A 19549-nucleotide genomic window follows, 5' to 3' on the forward strand; every position below is an offset into this window, starting at 1 on the left:
GGCTCTTCATCTCAGTCAAAAATAATGCTTACAGTCTACGATATCATTCCCAGATCCTCGGATGTTGTCGAGATTATCGAAGGAGGAGATGTCGATGCGCTGGTTGGATTATTCGCTTCTGATAAAGCATGACCTACAGATTGCGACGAGAAAGGCCGGTCGCTGTTGAGAAGAATATGGTCACTCCTCATCGAAAGCTCTATACTTTACTCTCGTTCAATCTGGCGGTTCCAAGGAGTGAATTACGGATTGAGCGCCCGCCCCGTATAATTTGCAATTCCGGACAGAAATCACCCCCTAGGTTGCACATTTCCCCTACCGCTCTACAATCCGACGCCATCGCATCCCCCGAGATCCCGACCTCCTCGCTTCCCGCCTGCGAAGATGAGCACTGCGAGTGGCTATCGGGATCGGATCGAACCGGGCGTCGAAGACGAGATTGAGTTCGCGGAGGAAGGAGCACGCGGAGGAGACGCTCAGACGCACGAGATCGACGGGATTTCCACTGAAGAGGCGGGGGGGGAAGGTGAGCCCAGTGGTCACTTCTACGAACCTAGCACGCCTTTCAATTACCAGACGGTGCCGATGGGATGACAATCGGACTGGGAGCATAACCGCAACGGGTGCGCAAAGGCGGGATGGCTCGATCAGAACGGCTCTTTGCTATACCACAACCCGTGGTGACATTTCCGAGCAAGTCATGCCATCACCAGTGTGACATTGTTGCTGTTGAAGGGTCAGTGTCGAAACGGCCATCCCTACAAGTTAAGCACCGGGCACCACGCACCGCGATCATGGATTCCATTAAGATCCAGTAACTTGGTCGATCCTATGCTGTAGTAAATCCATATCGGTGAAACACATGCATCGTACAGGACTTTTCCGAGAGTATCCATCTCCCATCCTTCCCCACAGCGCAGCGAATTTGAGCACTTCCTTCGCGCGCGCGGTCCTGCCATGCTTGGTGATGATGTGCAGCCGATTAGAAATCGCCAGCGCTAGCATGACGACCACGTTCAAACCCACGACCGCGACGGAAAATTGCCAGATGTTTGGGTTACTGATGCTGGTGCTAATCTCACTAACGTTCATACCGTAGATACCACTAATGATGGTGATAGGCGCAAACCTGGTATGTCGATTGCCTTAGTATTTACTCGACAAGGCCCCCACGTGATGAGGGGTAAGAATCAAGTGGAGGAACGTACACATAAGTAAAAGTATTCATCAGCGCGCTCCACCTCCTCTCCGCCTTCTACCGACGATTGCTCGCCATCTTCTCCCTTGTCTCCCACAATAACTCCGTCTCCCGCACCACACGCTTGAAGTCCTCCTCCAACGCATTCTTCGTCTCCTTTACCAGTCTAACATCTTCACCCTTCCACCCTAAACTCCCACCCCTCTGCACCAACGACAGCGACTTCTTGATGCCCTCTGCATGTCCGACCGTGGTGTCGGATACGCCATTGATGCGCCGATCTTTATCATCTATGCTCGTTATGACGCGGCCCCAGCAGAAGCAGTTGAGGCGGAGGAGAGGAGAAATTGTGAAGAAGGGGGAACTGGTTACGGTTTGGAGGTCGGGGTACGAAAAGGTTTCTAGATAGAGCTCGCGGAAGGTTTTGGTGTTTGGGCTGTAGGCTGCGGGCGGGGGAGGGCGTGAAGCTGGGGGATGGGATGAGGTTCGCGGAGGAGAGATTGATCTTGGCGTGAGAGGTAAAGAGGACGATCCCTAAAGATCGCTTAGTATGCTGGTTCGTGACAACTATGTTTGGGATGTTTGTCGGTGTCACAGGCTACAAAAGATGAATCAAATAATACACAGATGATCAAGGAAGAGTCAGACAACCCATTCCATCCATCACCAGCTGATGGGTGCATTTGAACTGCTTGTAATGCTGACACCTACCCAACATCATCATCAGGCTTGACATAAAACGTAACCTTAAACTTCTCAGCATCCGTCATCAAAGGCGTCGAGAGCTTCGGCACTCCAAACTTTATGCTCGTGAACGGTGCCCTATGATGATCCGACGGCGCAAGAACACGCTTATGCCCACGTAAGCCGGACTGGAAGAGTCTCGGATCCAGATCCAACGAGCTCCCCAGCGCCGCCATTACGCCTGCCGCCAAGTCGCCCCCCTGCTCAGCCATATACGTTCGAACCTTCACGTTGGCAGGCTTCCCCTCATCCCAGAATTTCTTGAGCGCAAGCCCATCGTGTATATCCGGCCGACGCTCAAGGCGGGAAGTGTCTGTGATTTCCAGTATCGATACGACTATCTCTTGATCCTCGATATCCACGCTCATGTATTCGTCCGAGGCTTCAAGATGTCCCAGCCTCCCTGCACCAGGTCGTGGACGTACTCACGGTACGGTAGAGGCGTCTTCGTCGACTGGTTGCTTTGAATCATAAACAGCTCCTGATAGCTCTTTAAGAGTTTCGGTTTCAATCGTCAGATCGATGTCACATGGTGCAGAGCCTAGTAGAGGCTCGATCCGTCGCCTGAAGTCAACCCACCCAGTTTCGTTCTCGTCCTCCGCTCCAATGACCACAAGTGGATTTGGCTTACGGTCTGTTAGCATTGTAGTAGTGACCCAAGTCAGATCCGTATGATTCTCTAAGTACGCATCAATCCTAAGCTCAAGGGACGCTTCGTACCATCGCACAAGCTCAGGATGTGCCGATTACTTGGGCGCGAGCGCGAGCGTTGGCTCTGGCATATCAAGGGCTAGTGTCGAAGCAGGATGCCGTTGCTCCAAGCGGGGAGATACTGCTTTCGGTGGCTTTGGTCCGGGCATGGTGGAAAGTGTCGGTACAGAAGCAATGACCTACAACAAGGTGCCAGGCGTCCAGGGGAGCTATGGAAATTGTGTAATTGAAGCTAGTGAGCAGGCAAATCAGCGAAAATGGAATAGAGGCAAGATGTGTCACAGGAAGGCAAATAATTGTAGAAGTGGAAGCCTTTAAAGTGTATATAAAGTGACTTCAATGAATAGGGCGCTTGATATTGGAAATCTAGTGGCTTGGCACTAGATTTGAGGTAAGGTACCAACGATGATTGAGCATTAAAGAAAGCAAGCTTTCCAATCAAAGTCTCCGCGAAGCTCACACCCTCTCTACATCTCCGCTCAACCAGCAATGGTCCTCAAAATCCGCCTCGCCCGCTTCGGCAAACGCAACGCCCCCTTCTACAACATCGTCGTCGCGCAAGCCCGGTACGCCAAACCCTCCTTCCCCCTTCCCCTCAACCCATCTCCACCCCCAACCTCCTCCCCCCTCGATTCCACCCATCCGCAAACCCCGCTAACCCCCGCTTTCCCCGACCCCCAGAACCGCCCGCAACTCCAAACCCCTCGAAGTCCTCGGCACCTACGACCCGATCCCGAAACCCGCCCCCCAGGGCGAGGGCAAACCGTTCAAAGATATAAAGATGGATACGGCGAGGGCGAAATACTGGTTGGGAGTGGGCGCGCAGCCGAGCGAGCCGATGTGGAGGTTGTTGAGTATGGTACGTTACGTTTGGGTGAATTTCCGGTGGATGGAGAGAGAGGACGTAAGAGGTGGGAGGGAGGGAAGGAAGGGCAGGTGAACGAATTGCAGGAGTGGTGCCCGACGCTGGAGAAGAGAAGATTAGGGGACGATGGAATTGATGGGCAGAGTGAGAACGAAATAGCTGATGAAAAGGGTAGATTGGTTTGATGGAGCCGAAATACAGTATACAAAAGATGCAGCAGGCGGAGGCGGAACAGAGGGCGGCGCGGAAGGAGGAGGCTGCGGATGCCTCGGAGGGACGATAACATTAGGGGGTTGATGAGGACGAGCTGGATTAGGTTTAACAGGAAATGCATGAAACGGTGTTTTGCGGGCATCTGATGACTTTGGCGAATGGTAGTCGGCTGCTTACACCATTCGGGGCACAGATTCACCCCGGCGGCGGAGACGGTACTATGATACTGTACAAATATAGCTTTGGATTACAGACGACATAGCTCAAGAGCACGCAGGAGCTAGGGGTATGAGAAGTCTATTCGCGAAATTATATGGCTATAGATCTATGACTCTTCGCTATCAATGAGGCGCAACCACGAACAGCGTGTTCGTGATTAGACAAGTGATCATGACAATGAACCCATAAATCGCAAGCGCAAGACTAAGCCGCCGCAGCAACTTTCTCCGCCATGGTCCGCCCTTCAACATACTTCCGCCAAGGAGACCCTCATCCTCACTACCAGACCCATCGTCCTCATCGTCATCTTCTTTCATCAGCTTTTGGTGATGTGGCGACTCAGGCGAGGATATTTTGTAGTAGAACAATCCAGGAAGGATGAAACTGATACTGGTACTTCCGGTGCTTCCCACGTACGCGAGCACCTTTTCAAGTGATGAAACTGTCATGGCCACTATGTAGCTGAGAACGATGATGGCTGTAGTGATGGCTGCGAAACGTGTTTCGCCCATGCCATCGCCTTTGGGCTTAGTGGACGGTTTAGCAGGTGGCTGCAAGAGACCAGATCTGGATGGAGAACTATTTGCGGAGTCGGCACTCCTTCTCGGCCGCCATTTGAGTACTGCGTCGACGGAGGCCCTGCATGGGTGGACCTGGAGAGGGTAGGAGAACATGACGAGAATGACGATGGCGGCTTTGCCGATGGTTGAGGATATTGATGGCGGGTCTGTTAAGTTGTCAGATACCCAATTATTAGAAAAGAAAAGGGAATAGGAGCTTACACATTGCAACAACATTGCCTCCCACTGCATTACCGAAGGAGAGATACCCAGTAATAGCAACAAGTACATACAGGAACCCTGCAGCACCTATGCTGGCAAAGACCACGGCGGTGGTCCTGAAATGCGAATTATTGCCAATCTCGTTCAGTATTGAGAACATCTGAGGGACCTGTCAGTACATGGAGCCGAGGCGAAAGGCCGATGGACGCACATTTTGATGACATGTATATGCGAAGACAATAACAGGAAAGCTGCTGAAGACCGCGACTGCGCTCGGCGGTTGGACCACTCTGATATCGCCTCTATCCTGCTTGGTATCCCCTTTGATGAAATGGGCGACAACCAGTATGACCAGATACCCAATCGATATCAAAGCCACCACACTCGTATATTTAAGAGAGTCCAAACGCCGCAAGAATGATAGGGGTATAACAATAAGCCTGGTTCCGAATCGGTTAGCCATGGCTTAATGCCGCAAGCAAGGATCATCGCAGTGCTCACATAAACGCAGTAACCCAAAAATGTCTATCGACCAGGAACCCAACGCCCCCAGCGTCTTCATTGAAACCTCGGACCACACCTGGCATCAAATCCCCAATGATTATAAGATAGCTAACCCCGACACCAAAACATTTGATCGCAATGGCCGCGTCGAATATAACGGCTGCATTTGGATATGTGATTTGCGAGAGAGCGAAGAAGGAAGCAGCGCCGCGGTCTAGGTATCTGGCGCATTTCGTTTGAAGGTAGAGACCAAAGCCTGCGGTCAGGCCTGCCCATAGGATGATGATGGTGCCGAGTAGTATTCCCATACGTGAGAGGGCCAGGGGCATGGCGAGGATACCGGCACCGACGACTGCGCCAATGTGAGCCCCTTTACACCGTACATCTCTTGTCTGCGCATACTTGTATTGACCAGATTGATAACGCTGCTGATCCAGCTGGCTTGACCGATCATACCCACCTCTTTTCTTCCTCGAGCGGAGCGTGGACTACGACCTGTCAGCTTGTCCATCTTCACATTGTAGAGCGCGACAGGTCAGTGAGAGCATACCGTGACCCATGGTATGAATTAGGGCTGGTTGAGCGGCCATCGCTACGCTCTGCGTCGCCATCAGTGGCCAGGTAGGCCGGCATGCTCAGGGCTGCCTCTTCGGAATGGCACGTCACCGGATGGCCTTCATATGTGTATGGACGTGTATATTCGTGATGATGCTGATGTGGTCTACGACTGAACACATAGGCTGATCTCGAATAGCCAATCTCGGGCTTACTTTCGGATGGCTGGTACTAGTGCTTCTAGTGCCCCGGATCTTACTTTATCTAATCTTAGAGTCTTGGCAGCAATGCGATCTCCACTTTACTGCTCGCCTGCACACAGCTTATTTCCATTGTATACTTACATCGTACTCGCTCGTCTGGGATATAGCTGAACTGCAGTCTCATTTTGACCCATCTGTCTTCCCAAAATCCATTTGCTTATTGCACCTTTTCCTACTTGGCCGCCTTAATCAATAAACAATTTAGACGTCAATTGAAGTCGAACTTCATTCTCTCCAAGTACAATCGATATATAGAGTATTCTCAAGGGTATACCTCGTAATTAGAGCTTTAGACAGATATATTCCAATTACGTAATTATATATAAATCATCTTGTATGTATAGGATGCTAGAATTACATGGCCCCTTAGGCTTAACATGGTAGGATTTTGAGCTAGTAGTACAAAGGAGGGTGATACTGCATCTTTATGGTACCTGTTGGATCGGGTAAGAAACATGTTTTTCTATCAAGACCTATATGTCTATTCCACCATTGAGAGGAGATATTCAGCCTAACCTCCTCCAGTTTCGGCAATGCCAACACTGGGAGACCGGAGTCACGGCGACGTATGGGGCTGTTGTTGCTGTCATCAGATGAAGAAGACAGGGCCAACCTCCACCATACCTCGCGGCGCACGGATCCTCTTGTTTGTGACGTGGATTCTTTATTTCTGAGCCCGCTTCTTCTCCCTCCCCAGTTTCTCCTGAGTTAGCTTCTCGGATTTCTCATTCAATAGCCAAAGCTGAGGGTCATCACGACTTATGGCATCGAAGTATTCATTCTGGATGCTGAGTAAGACCTTCTCGTACTTTGCCGCCGTATCTTTATCAGGCGCCACATTGAGCAATTCCGTGAGATCGCGGCAGATTTGCTCGGCGAGGCGGTTCCAATGACAATCTGAAATGTATTGACGGATTTGACTGCGGAAGACGCGATTTCTCTCCGCCCATTCTTTGATAAGCCATAACATGTGTTCCGAGTCGATGCCGAGAACAGCGCAAGCGATAGTCACATGTTTGCGAAGGTCAGCAACGTCGGTGCCAGCCAGCTCGTTTGCGATGGTAATCCATGTCTTTGATGGTCCGAGTTCTAGCGCTGCCTTTTGTATCTCAGAGTCAACGCCGATGGCTGCTGCATTGAGATCTGCCCGAATAATCTGCAGTTCTTGTCCGAGATAGTCGCCGTAGTTGGCCAGGAACTCTAGTCGTCGTAGCTTCACGTAGTACATAAGATGTTCATGCTCCTCTGATGAGCGTGGCTTGAGATAAAACGCAGCAGAAAAATACACCTTGTCCATAGCTTGCACAACTGCACGAGAAGCTTTGTCTGGGACCTCACCGTCTAAAGCAACCTTATAGGCGTCTTTATGAAGTTTGAGGAACTCCTGAGTGCGAGGAGTGATTTTCCGTTTTGCCGCCCCGTCAATATATCTCAGCCCCTGCTGAAGGCGTTCATGATCGTACTTGTCCAGGTCGTCTTCGGGCTTGAGAGGCTCTTCGATATCCTGTCGATCGCCTTCTGGTGGTAAGAGGGCACTCGTATTTGCTCTCGCACGCTTTGTTGGACGTCCTTCGTTATCGGGATCATCTCGTTCTCTCACGCGTTTCTTAATTTCTTCGCCGTGGTCGTCCGGTATGGTATCAATATAGGGATCCATGGCTGGTGCTGGATGTCGTCGAAGACAAATACAAATGGAATTGAGGTGAGGGTACTACTGATGACAGAACAAAGAACAAGGTAGCAAGGATCGTGTGGGTAGAAGAGGATGTAGATTCTATGGAGGAAGGATCCGAAGGATCTTAAGGATCCAACCAAGAAAGCCAGGACGCACCTTCCGACTAGAACATGAGGGGGTTTTAAAAAAAAATTGGTTATTCCGTCAAGTGACGCTTTACTCAATTAAGCATTTCTCTAGCGCAACCACCTCACCGTGTTCGGTAATTCACGAAGGTCGAATGATGCCAAGGCATCTTCCGTGTCCGCATTTAACGCTCGACCTAAGACAACCCTAGAGTATTATATTTAACTCGTACAAGGCTATGCATCCAGGGCGTCAAGAGACAGCAAACCAAATGACTTACTTCAATGAAGTACAATTGTGTAGTGCGACTCAATCTCCTGGCGCCAAAGGACATAAAGTTGGTTGGTTTAAAATTTTTCATCATGACCTTTTCGGTTCCACCCTTCCCCAGCGCCTCTGACAATTCTTGCCACGATCAAGTACGTACTCTAATCAAGGTGTGGATACAATCTCTAAACTCGAATTGGCAGTGCGGGCCCACTGAATTAAAATTTCGACGCTAAATTTAGGGTCTAAGCGAGTCCGGTAGGGTGAAGATTAAATTCTTATTATCTGTTAGAAAATGTGGCAAACAGCTCTACATCACGTGATTCTACTAGCGGCTTGGCAAGCACACACATATCTGTACTCAACTTTCTAGCACTAGATTTACTCCTTAGTCCACTACAAATCTCAACATAATCTAGAGATATTAGGGCCGCCGCTCGGGCAGCAGCCTGCAAAATGTTTTGGGATTCTCTACCCGTAGAGATTCAAACGCATATCCTAGAAGCCCTTGTTCTTCATGAAGATTCCGCTCGTTACGCTTCAATCTGTCGAGCATGGCAAACAATCATCGAGCCAAGGATTTTCGCTTGCCTTAAAGTCACGCGATCACGTCTTGCTGGCTTCAGCGACATTGGCTACCGCCATCGGCATTTGGTGAAGTCTATATGGTTTTCCATAGAGCCCTCTGAGAACCATTGCCCGCATTGCGGAGGCGTGGGGATTTATAATTGGCATCAAGTTCCTTCCAAAACTATCAGGAAGGCGATCCAGGATCTTGTTATCCAGTTGAGTACATGGGAACCAAGCGGCAGCTTGTTACTTGATATCAGCGTCAAGGCTCCAAGCGCCTTGAGGCATTCTTCCAGTACCATCCAATATGGACCTGGTGTTATTTCAGAGCCGAAAAAGGCCAAAATCATTCAATGCTCACATTGGCTCCACGATACAAGTGTCCAGGGTGCGGCTGCGTATTTATTCAATAAAACCACCGACGTTAGCAAGCCCGAGCCCAAACCCAGCCAAGAAATGCCAAAGGCTAGAGCTGTCACAAGCCTCCTCCTGCGCCGACAAAATCGCCGTCCTTGGAAGTCAGAAGTACTCGAAGAGCTTCTAGACCTTCTTCCTGAGGTCCACGAAATCCATTACGAACCTTGGAGAGACTGGCGTCGAATGGAGGAACGACCCACCAATACAGGTAAGGCTCCAGACACGTTACTGTGGACATAAATTTCTGCTAAAGCTTTGTAGCTACAATGCGGCTATGCGAGTCACTTAGATCTGATCAATTGAGGCGAATGGTGATATTCGAGAACTTTCATGGCAATAACCCAGCCATGTCCTTAGCAGTACAAGCCGCAGAGATTGACACCGGTTACGCCCTTGTCGAAGCCAGTCTCGGGCTTGAGCATCTCGCAGCATCGTTCGTTTCAGATGCTTCACATTTCTTTGATGCATGTCAGAAATGGAACATTTGGCCCAGGCTGGAATCGCTCGCTCTGACCTCGAACGTTCTAAAATCTCAACAGCAGTCTGTCTATATCAACGATCTTCTTGAAACGGTTGCGCTAGTAGCCATGAAGATGCCACGGCTAAAATCGATGGAGCTCTGGAATGGCAGGGCTGGGTTTGCGGGTGTTTTCCAATACCAAATATTTGAAAGCGACCGGACTGCTAAGATTACTTGGCGAGGTACTTGGGATCTACCACTAGAGCCTCGTGTTCTGCAAGCATGGCAAGCTGTGGCATCCGAGCGGGTGGACTGCAAGCTTCAGGTCGTTACAGAGATATTGGACGCCAATGTCGTTATCACATCTCATGGCGATGCTATCCGTTACCTGAGGCTTCTGAATACAGTCGTTCATCCCGTTTCGTTGTGGCAGATCCAAAAGGAGACTGCTTATTAGAGTAAGTCTAGGTATCCGTAAACTTTCAGGATCCTTCGGTATGAGGACGACCACGCTGTCTTAGATAGCACCAATCCTGGCACAGATCGGCTGGCTTACCGTGATCTAGAGGCTCTGATTTGTAACGCAATCTCTCTCGCTCGTCATGCCCCAATTTCTCTAGGACGGCAGATGATTGTAGAGATGGAAGCTGCTTCGTTCATTGGTTCAGTACTGAAGGGGAGGATCTCGCCCAATAGAGCTCTTGGGACCTATCTTCTGCTAGTGCTCCTTCTTCTTGATTTCCTTCTCTTTCTCTATCTTCTTGTGGTAAGTATAGATCGCAACTACGTTTCGTGCTAGCGGCCGTTACAAGATCTCTCGATCAAAACTACACATGATAGATTAGCTGAAAATCGTTATTGTCGATAAGTGTACGCACCGTCCCTAAGACCTTCGTATATGTTAAACTTGAATTTGGACAGCAGCTATACGTTTCGGCTTGATAATTTCATCTTCTGATTGATCAAGGAGCGCCTGAAGGGCTTTCGTAGTTATCGCAAGGCCCATTCAATTATGATAAAGAAAAGGAGGGCCAAAAGCATCGAAGGACTTAAAATCTGGTCGACTAAGGACAAGGCGTACCGATGAATGATCGTCTCATTCATGATGGGCGAAGGCGGTCTCTTGTAATCCATCAGGTGCGTACCGACTAGGCTAAAGCGCCATACACACTGGTGTAGGATAAGGATCGGAATCGACGACATGCTGTAACCGTAAAAGAAGGCCAAAAAGCAGCGATGATTAATGTGGATTCTGTAATCATATTTGCAATCGCTAAATACGGCTTCGGCAATGATTCTTCTCCACGAGCCTCACCGCGGGAGAGGTCCGGAAATGCGCTTTCGGACGTGCGCTACTGCGGCTCTCTCGCTTTCCCCTGCGGCCCAGGAGCTTGTAAAACCCAGGTGTGTCTACTGAGCTCTCGTGCGCTCTTTCTAATGCGGTATGGCAGTGTCAAGACATTCATCCAATCCCTTTGGCGGTACGCAAAGAACCCGAGAAGTCAGCAGCGCCCGCATGATATTTGGCGGAGTCTTTTAACAGCCTGAGAGCGCTCAGGATATTCAAATACAGGCGCGGAAATGATGTCGCTGAGGCCCCATCTTCTGTCTGCTGTCTTGATAGTGCTACTCTCTACGTCTGCTGCACTTAGTCTACCCTCGCCTCTGAATATTAATCCTCCATCGGGCCCCATCGATACCACCAACTCTTCCCGACAAGCACCACCGAGTTTCCCAAATCTGACATTCTCACCGTGGCCCCCGCGACCCTATCAAATCCCACTGTACCCACGCTCTGGCTTCTTCGAGCTCCTCATCACCCGCGTGACCGAATACCACGGAACGCGTTCAGTCACCGCGCCGGCGCTCCAAGGCTTCCTCCAAGAATTCCGCGACAACCTGGAACGAGAGTATCCCGTCCCGGGCATCATGCCACGTCGGGCACAGCAAGAGACCTTCGACCTGGAAACCTACACGGTGTGGACCGTCACGCTCAACGAAGGGTTTTTGGGCAGCAGTTTGCCTATGGAAGTCGCGGCGCTTGCGTTGGATGAGATAGGGAGGCTGCTGGGGAGCCATGGTCCGGCGAGCCTGTACTTCAGCATAAGTGAAAGGATTTTTTTCTCGTACGGATTTTTGAAGATCAGGGAGGTTGCTGGCGTTTCTTTGAATCAATCTTTGGCCAATGGAAACAGTTATTTTCATTCAAGTTGAATAGTGTATGAACCTCTTTACTCAATCATCCTGGCTTAGGACTGAAGGGTTCCGGTCTGTTTGCTGTGATGGAAAAGGACAGTGGCCCGGTAGAAAGTGCCCTCGCCATGTACGTAGCACGTGGAATGCGAGTATCAACTTCGCAAGCCGTGACTCAGGCCGCATCAGAAGATCCCTGCGTCAACTTCTCGTCCTGTCCACCCATCACCCCTGTTGTTGGGACTGAAGGGCCATCCGAACAACCGCCCTGGACCGCCATCCACCGTGTCACGATCAGCTGGGCTCGCTAGACGATGAAATGTTAAGGTGATGGAGGCCGAGGCGAACTACTCACGTCACATATCACATGGCCTTTGCCGTCAGTCACCATTCGAAGCGTTTCTTGGATCTGTGCTGCGTTTATGCGCGTGCTCAGTATCTCTCGCGAATGATACCTCAAATAGAGCTTTTAGCTTAAATGGCGAAGAGATGTGTCATCAAATCGTCGTCCAAGGCCGACATTTACGATGGCGATAGGAGTCTCTATAATCCTTCCACCTTGGATTCTCAGTCTTCAAGTATCAGTGCGAGCTTGCTAAGGATGTTTGATCAAGCTCATCTCCTGTCAAAAACTTGACGACCAAGGACACTTCCTCAGCGCTTGTCATCAAATAGTCTTTCACGAATTCCTCATATCCGGTGAACACAAGCTCCTCAATGGGCCAGGTCCGAGGAAGTCCCCACCCTGCCTCGGCATCTACCGCAGCCCTTACAGCGAAGTCGATAGGGTCAACATTGACCTCATTCAACATCGAGCGCTTCTGGCCATCTAGTACTAAACGGCGAAGCGAGTAGGGCAAGATCTGTGATAACGTCGGACGATAAAAGTCCTCTCCTACCAGGCAGCTGTGATTCGTTCGCAATTCTGTGAGTGCTGAGAACTCTCGGAGCGAGCCCATGAAAGGTGGTGCGAGATCATTCGGATGAGCGAGCATCACAATCTTGCGTAGTGTGGTTGCTGAGTGCGATATGAGGCCACTGCGTATCATAAAGGGATTGAAATTGAGCGCCTTAGCAAGAGGGGCTTTCGCGGGATCTGCGAAAGAGTATTTAAAGGTTTGGAGCACGGTGAGCCTCGCAGGAACTCGGAAAGGCATTCGGGACTGACTGCGCAGTTCCACAGTTCGAAATCGGTAATCGATGAGTGTAGCTGCCCAACGACCGCACACAGAGCGCGATATGAACGCCCGCGACGAGGGACGAAGGTTCCAAGAACCATTTAGGAAGCTGCTCTGGATTCGTTGTGTACGCGCTGTTCTCAACAATGAAATGGCCGAGATGTAAATACTCAACGATGATAATATCTTGTGCTGACACAGGAGCTAGCCGCAAATTGCTGCCAGACAGAACGCAGCCTTCTCTTACACTTACCGCGCGAAAGACCATGGAAGTGAAAACGACCACACAATTATGGGAGATTTCTGACCGACCCAATGATAGCAGTCGTTCTAGCTCTAGTCACAACATAGCCTTCCTTCAGGGAGCGTTCTCAGCCCTTTGCAGTGACGTACACATGTTATTCTATCAAACAGACGGTCGTTACACAGCCGTGTCACTAACCAGGTGTTGCATCTAGTTCCACAGTGCTTCCCTTTCGTGCTCCTTGACCATACCATTGTAGCTGCAACAGAAAGTGGACAGCCTGGACTGTTGCATCGGGATCGAAAAAAAGAAGGTAGTACGGCCGTGATATCTATCAGAAGATTCAAGTCGAGACGCCAATCTGCTGTTCTTGGTACGGCACTCTTCTCTTTCAAACAGTAAATGTAGCAACAACGACAATGTTATTAGAGTACAACCAACAATGTGGTCATGAATTTCTCTTCATACTGATTCTCACACCGAAAAAAGCTTAGCGTTAGGGCTGTCGCTGAGCCCCTGAATGAAGATTGCCAAGGCTACTTTATGCTAGGAGGCTAGCTGAAACCAGCACAAATAATGCACGGCCCCACTCCACTTCAGCTATCGAGGGTCTCATTCCACACCCGACCCGGTGCTCCTTCTCTCTGAGCCGTCCCAACCAACACCATCCAATTCCAACACGACCAATTCTGCTCATTCATCAATCCATCAATCCTTTTCTTGATGCGCATTTCATCAACAACGTTCTGACCTGGTCGTCACCATCAATTGCAATCTGTACAATCCATTCGCTCACGATGAAGTCTTTCCTAATCGCCTCCATCTTATCTCTCCTCACCCCCATCATCTCCGCTCAAGCAGTCACCTTACTCGCGTCAAATCTTCCAGCCTGCGCGACACAGTGTATAGTTCTCACCAATGCCGAAGGATCTTGTACACCACCACTAGCACCAGTCACCAGTGACCAAATCTACGAGTCATGCTTCTGCCAATCGGCCCTCCTTACCTCGTTATACTCAAGCGCCGCGGTTCAAGGAGTCTGCCCTTCATGTTCAGCAGCAGATATGATGACCATTCAGAAGTGGTACCAAGGCGTTTGTCCTAACGCCGGGAAAGGCGCGCCCAATTTCGGAGCTTTGGCGGGAGGTACTACAACGTCGTCGACCGCTGCGACGCCAGGTCCAACAACATCAACTGCGACGACTGCACCAAGTGCAGGCGCAACCAGTACGAGTCAGCAGGATTCGAATAGCTCTACGAATCCCACACCGGGGCCTTGGTGAGACATATCCTGCGTAGTCCGCCCACTCACATGCTGACTTTGATGCCCGTCTAGGATGTCTACTCACTGGCGCTGGATTGTCATGCTCATCGTGATCATCATTGGCCTCACGGCTGCCGCCGTTGGAGGCTGGTTCTTCCACCGCCAATACCACCGCAAGCGTGAAGCCCAATGGGCCCTTGGATCGAGGGTGGACATGACGACGTGGGGACCGGGCCAGAGCGTGCACGACCTCGGCTACTATGGATCGGGGACAGCCGCAGGGGCAGGGGCTCCAGCAGACAAAGGAAAGGCTAGGGAGCAATTGAGGGGAGTGAACCAGCCGCCGCCTGCGCGCATGAAGGAGAACAGGTTGTCGAAATTCTGAACGAAAAGCAGGGAAGACATGGCTTAAAGGCGTTTGGATTGCTATGTCGGATTGGGAAGCATCTTGGAAGCAAGCTTGCAAGGTTGGCTTTATAGCTGGCAGGCGTTTTGACAGCCGCGAAATAGACGACTTATGCAAGGATTCGCTTCTTCTATACCCTCAACACACACCACGCAAGACGCTTGAAGGATTATAGCAATTGCAGCAGAGCTTTGTACAGCCCTAGCGCAGGAGCCTTAATTCAATATATACTGAAGCTTCGAAAACGTTGAGTATGATCTAACAGTGTGTTGTTGTTACTATGCTTTGGGTAATATCTCTAGCACGTGAATCTTCTGTGCTAGCTGGCCATCAATCAGTTCCATTCATTGATCGTGAAACGGCTGACAAGAATAAAGGCGCATAAGGGGAGCATAGTAAGCTATCGCATTCAATTTCCAATGATAATCATCAACAATTGAAGAAATCGGGTGCGCCCGAAAAGCTGTCAATACTCTCATCCTTCGTTGAGCTGTACCAGCTCAACAGATCAGATCCCGTGCACAGAACTAACCTCGCTTGAAATCCGAACCCACGTATAAAACTAACCCGCTTCAAATCCGATCCCACGCCTATGCTTAACCCGCTTGGAATCCCATCCCATGCCTAAGCCTAACCTCGCTTCAAAGACCTGAGGTCCCGCAGAGTCCATAACAGAAGACAAATTGGCTATCCTCACCTCTCAAATGGGACATACGCATCGCAATCCCGTTCGAAGTATACATCAACCTGTGAAGTGAAGTGGAGCGCATCGATGCTGACGGCTAGATTCCGATGTCGCCCAGGAACATCCTTTGCGAAGTCGCGTACCCGCTGCGAACTTGGTAGAGGCAACTTTGTAAGGCCCCTAGGAATGCGGGATGACTCTGGCCCACTCGCTGCAGGGGGGGGATGCCAGAATGCATCTGGGAGACGCCAACAACGGTGTCCCAAGCCGGCGCTGTCACAAGATTAGTAATTCCATCAAACGTATGGGTATCTGGGGCCGTGATACCTATATTTGCGCCACGCGACCCATCGTATATACGGATCTGCGATAGAGCGCGACTTTCGATACTAAGGTTGGCCCGAATCCTACCCCTAAAAGGCACAAGCAACGAGATCAGAACCTCTCTCCTCTTCTTTCCCTTTTCGAGCACTTCTCTGGTGAATTCCGTTAGAATCGATGGCTCGCAATCGTCCTGGACGACCAAGTTCTTCAACCACGGTCCTTGCTGGTTCTCATTGGCCTCGCGCAAGGTTGTCAAGAACCAGTCGACTTGCTCTCGTGCGTACTCCGAAAGAGCGTAAGGATCCTCATTCACGGGGAAAGAATCTCCAACGACCAGCTGCAGGTTTTGGACACGGCGAATATACTTCAGTAAGCTTTTCGTGCCATTGACAAATCTATTCGGGGCGTACGCAGGCTCGGACAAATCCAGGAGGAAGGTATTCGTGAAGTAGTAGTATTCCAACGCTTCGCGGTGGATCAATCGGCAGACGAGAAACAAGCTATTGCGTAGAGGTCCATCCATATCATCCCTAACAATGTCCATGTTGACTACCTTGGGAAGCAGGTAGGAATAGATCAGAAAGCGGATCTCTGTAGCAAGACTCAGAAGAGTAGGAGAAGTAGCCATAGCTGATGAAACTTGCACTTATATCTTATATTTAAGAACGCTATGGACTTGGTATGGGTCTGGCTTGAATATCGGGAATAAATAAATCGGTGGTGCAAGGTAAGATGGAATCCTTATGAGTTGGCGGGGTTATCACGTGAATGAACAAGCTAGACTGCGTTTGGCTCCGCTCAAATCTTCTCCAGTTGTCAACATCATCCTTCAGGATTCAGTAATAGATCGACTCCCGCAAGAATTGCTACGCTTCATCGTCGAAGACGTCGCCTACGAGAGTCTTGAACCCTTACGCCTTGTGAACAAAGCCTTGACTGCCGCCGCTGCTCCTTTCCTGTTCGAGGTCATTCCAGTATGGATCGGTGTCCGAAGTTTGGAACGACTCACAGCCACCTCATCAAATCATCTTGTCGCCGATGAGATTTTGATATCAAGATGACAGTCTCTACGAAGACCAAGTCAAGGATTGGATAGAGCACCAGCTACATTCTTTCAGTTCTCACGCCCTTACCATGGCCAAACGTATGTGAGCATACCGTGGCTATATCGAAGCACAGTGCCTTCTTTCCTCGAAGTCTTTGGACGTCAAGAGCCTTCCACGGCCTTCTCGCACATCCCTCAACTCGAAATCCTCAATGTGACTGTCAATACGCCTTGCCGGCCCTTATTGAGGGCTAGCAGCGTCACCCAAAGTCTTCAAGCTAAGTGGCGAGGAAGATCCCTCATACAGCAGCCTCTCAGGCAGCGTGGGGGATTTTTGAACAATTGCATCTCTCGAAAATCCGCCTGTTTTAACCTTCGAGGCTGATACTAGCTGAGAATGTAGAGATCTGCAAGAATGCTCACTGTGGTGTGCGAGAGCTCCATGTTGATGAGATCAAGGTCGATCGAGATGATCCTGCAAATCTGTCAAAAATAGTTGCCGCACTGCGCAGTTTGATGCAATCTTCATGGTGCCTCGAGACTGTCACCCGGTGCGAAATATGTTCAGATTTCATTGCAGGTCTACCGAGACCCACCATAGACAGTGTCATGCCTCCTGATGGGTTAAATAACCTCAAGAAGCTAAGCGTTAACCAGTATCGGACAAGTATTGTGTCTTTGAGTGACTTCTCCCGCCTGCACTGAGGCACTATCGTCGAGGTGGATTTTAGTTTCGTTGCTATCACTGGGAGCGATTGGTCTACAACTTTGGTACAACTGAGAACTTTCCATTTCCCTCGGTTAAAGCTCTTCATCCTCAGCTACTGCAATGGCGACGAGGCCGGTCTCCAAGTCCAGAATGATATCTTAAAGAAGACCAAAAAGATCCCATAGTGGAGAAGAGACAATCATAGTTGGAGGGATAACGAACAAGAGGAGCTGAAACAAGAACAGCAGTCTGCTCTGCTGCACCATACCCGCAACGCGGCAAGTAAACAAAATGAAAGTAGCAGATCATCAACGTCATTCGCGACCACAACATCCAGGAAGTTCCCATTCTCTTATTCCAGTCTGTGCTTCTTGAGAAGCAGATATTGGGACGATCGTGTGGGGAATTGGATGTTGTGATCGGATCCAGACATGCTCAGAAGATGAGATAGGTCACTCAGCGACTACTGATACCGCGATGCCAGCGCCTCGGGAGTCTTGGTCTTCAAACACGGGGTGGGAGCCGTCTATTTGCGAGTGCACGGCGCGGGCGCGGGCGGGGGTTGGGATTGGATTTCGGGCGTTGAAGATGGTGGGTATGGGGAGGGTTTCGAGGGCGGGGTCGAGGGTCGAGGGGGAGGCTGAGCGGTAAAGGATGAGGGGACGGGGGCGTGGAGGAGGAAAGCGTGGGAATTATGGATGTCGGAGGTTGAAGTGTGGTTACATCGTGGGGAAGTAAACAGCGGGAGGGATTTGTGCAGGGCGGCGGCTTTTCGCCTTCTTCCCTCCGATTCGCTCGTCAACATCCTTCTTCCCATCTGGAGACTTTGAGCCATTCCGGCATGCACGTAAAGGCTTGAGGCATGGATTGGCATGTATCGGGACAGAAACGGTCAAGTGTTGAGAGCAGCAGAGTAGGCCTTTTACCACCGACGGAAAGCCAATCCATGTTTTCGTGACTCTTATGGCCATCTGACATGTATATAAGACCTAAGATGTTTTGCATTCACTTTCGTTCAACGCGCTTTCATTTCCATTCTCCATCGCTGTATTGGCTTGATGATTTTGTCGATTTGAAGTTGCCGTCCTTGACTCTACCTCATACATCATCACATCTCCTTGACAAAACCACCACACCCCGCATCTTCTCCCCACAATACATATACCCAGAAAATATCCCCCACCCTATCCCACCGCCTCCCCACCTCCGCCCCCGAGCTCGCCCGCGCCTCCCAAGCAATCCGGTCCCCCATGCCGCGCAACAGCGTCACCTTCGGCAAAGTCCCCGAAGCAGACCTCCTCAAGATGTACGAAGGATTCTTCCACGACGGCATGGCGCTCCGAAAGGAGCACAACCTCCCTCGGCGGAAACATTATCGAAAAGTGACCGATGACGGCGACCGGTGAGATAGCAGCCTGCGGCGTATGGGTCCATCTATCCGAGGGATACTGCACCGAGGACGACGAGGAGGTTGCGACGGGACCGCTGCCCGAGGGCGCTGATGAGGAGTTGACGAGGGAGTTTTGCAGGATTAGGGGGAGATGAGGGGGCGCATGCGGGGAGGCATGAGGCGCACTGGTGTGAGTATCTTTCGAATGCCACGCGAGGTTTACGTTTGCGGATCGATCGCTGTCATTGTGTGATATGTGAGAGTGTGAGTCTCTGACGCTTCGAAGTGCTCTGGCGCCTCGGTACGCACCCGAAGCACGGACGGGAAGGGGCCGGGGCCCAACTCATACGATGGGCGTTTCCCCAGGCGGACGCCGCGGGGCTGAGATGCCATGTCGATGCTAGCAAGCTGGGACACCCGCTGTATCGGAAGTGTGGGTTCGAGGATGTGGGAGAGATGACGTTGGACTTGGATGAGTATGAGGGGGGGGAAAGGTCTGGGTGTGCAGAGGTGGGTTGCTGTGGTCAGAGAGCCCCGGGAAG

General features: G+C 50.6%; 11 protein-coding genes across 11 annotated transcripts; 5 read left to right on the forward strand and 6 right to left on the reverse strand.

Annotated features, from left to right (window-relative positions):
* Positions 1–384: 384 nt before the first annotated feature.
* Positions 385–594, forward strand: HO133_009539 (uncharacterized protein; the record flags this gene model as incomplete). Its single annotated transcript, XM_037300400.1, has 1 exon — positions 385–594. One exon carries the CDS (start codon positions 385–387, stop codon positions 592–594), a length of 210 nt encoding a protein of 69 aa, XP_037154248.1.
* Positions 595–1255: 661 nt separating this feature from the next.
* On the reverse strand, positions 1256–2586 carry HO133_009540 (uncharacterized protein; the record flags this gene model as incomplete). The annotated part of the gene is made up of 3 exons (XM_037300401.1): positions 1256–1562; positions 1910–2305; positions 2372–2586. The coding sequence occupies 3 exons, from the start codon at positions 2584–2586 to the stop codon at positions 1256–1258; spliced, it is 918 nt and encodes a 305-aa protein (XP_037154249.1).
* A 556-nt stretch (positions 2587–3142) lies between these two features.
* On the forward strand, positions 3143–3801 carry HO133_009541 (uncharacterized protein; the record flags this gene model as incomplete). Its single annotated transcript, XM_037300402.1, has 3 exons — positions 3143–3219; positions 3335–3512; positions 3694–3801. 3 exons carry the CDS (start codon positions 3143–3145, stop codon positions 3799–3801), a joined length of 363 nt encoding a protein of 120 aa, XP_037154250.1.
* Positions 3802–4072: 271 nt separating this feature from the next.
* On the reverse strand, positions 4073–5869 carry HO133_009542 (uncharacterized protein; the record flags this gene model as incomplete). Its single annotated transcript, XM_037300403.1, has 6 exons — positions 4073–4677; positions 4733–4892; positions 4944–5172; positions 5234–5588; positions 5639–5724; positions 5787–5869. The coding sequence occupies 6 exons, from the start codon at positions 5867–5869 to the stop codon at positions 4073–4075; spliced, it is 1518 nt and encodes a 505-aa protein (XP_037154251.1).
* Positions 5870–6718: 849 nt separating this feature from the next.
* On the reverse strand, positions 6719–7711 carry HO133_009543 (uncharacterized protein; the record flags this gene model as incomplete). Its single annotated transcript, XM_037300404.1, has 1 exon — positions 6719–7711. The coding sequence occupies one exon, from the start codon at positions 7709–7711 to the stop codon at positions 6719–6721; it is 993 nt and encodes a 330-aa protein (XP_037154252.1).
* Positions 7712–8578: 867 nt separating this feature from the next.
* Positions 8579–10026, forward strand: HO133_009544 (uncharacterized protein; the record flags this gene model as incomplete). The annotated part of the gene is made up of 2 exons (XM_037300405.1): positions 8579–9317; positions 9371–10026. The coding sequence occupies 2 exons, from the start codon at positions 8579–8581 to the stop codon at positions 10024–10026; spliced, it is 1395 nt and encodes a 464-aa protein (XP_037154253.1).
* Positions 10027–11153: 1127 nt separating this feature from the next.
* Positions 11154–12073, forward strand: HO133_009545 (uncharacterized protein; the record flags this gene model as incomplete). The annotated part of the gene is made up of 2 exons (XM_037300406.1): positions 11154–11676; positions 11823–12073. The coding sequence occupies 2 exons, from the start codon at positions 11154–11156 to the stop codon at positions 12071–12073; spliced, it is 774 nt and encodes a 257-aa protein (XP_037154254.1).
* Positions 12074–12343: 270 nt separating this feature from the next.
* Positions 12344–12919, reverse strand: HO133_009546 (uncharacterized protein; the record flags this gene model as incomplete). The annotated part of the gene is made up of 1 exon (XM_037300407.1): positions 12344–12919. The coding sequence occupies one exon, from the start codon at positions 12917–12919 to the stop codon at positions 12344–12346; it is 576 nt and encodes a 191-aa protein (XP_037154255.1).
* A 1329-nt stretch (positions 12920–14248) lies between these two features.
* On the forward strand, positions 14249–14833 carry HO133_009547 (uncharacterized protein; the record flags this gene model as incomplete). Its single annotated transcript, XM_037300408.1, has 2 exons — positions 14249–14463; positions 14521–14833. 2 exons carry the CDS (start codon positions 14249–14251, stop codon positions 14831–14833), a joined length of 528 nt encoding a protein of 175 aa, XP_037154256.1.
* An 803-nt stretch (positions 14834–15636) lies between these two features.
* On the reverse strand, positions 15637–16491 carry HO133_009548 (uncharacterized protein; the record flags this gene model as incomplete). The annotated part of the gene is made up of 2 exons (XM_037300409.1): positions 15637–15812; positions 15867–16491. 2 exons carry the CDS (start codon positions 16489–16491, stop codon positions 15637–15639), a joined length of 801 nt encoding a protein of 266 aa, XP_037154257.1.
* A 2310-nt stretch (positions 16492–18801) lies between these two features.
* On the reverse strand, positions 18802–19400 carry HO133_009549 (uncharacterized protein; the record flags this gene model as incomplete). The annotated part of the gene is made up of 2 exons (XM_037300410.1): positions 18802–19192; positions 19231–19400. The coding sequence occupies 2 exons, from the start codon at positions 19398–19400 to the stop codon at positions 18802–18804; spliced, it is 561 nt and encodes a 186-aa protein (XP_037154258.1).
* Positions 19401–19549: the final 149 nt, after the last annotated feature.

The sequence above is a fragment of the Letharia lupina genome (assembly GCF_014066315.1).
Source record: "Letharia lupina isolate WasteWater1 chromosome Unknown contig_7, whole genome shotgun sequence".
NCBI classification, from domain to species: domain Eukaryota; kingdom Fungi; phylum Ascomycota; class Lecanoromycetes; order Lecanorales; family Parmeliaceae; genus Letharia; species Letharia lupina.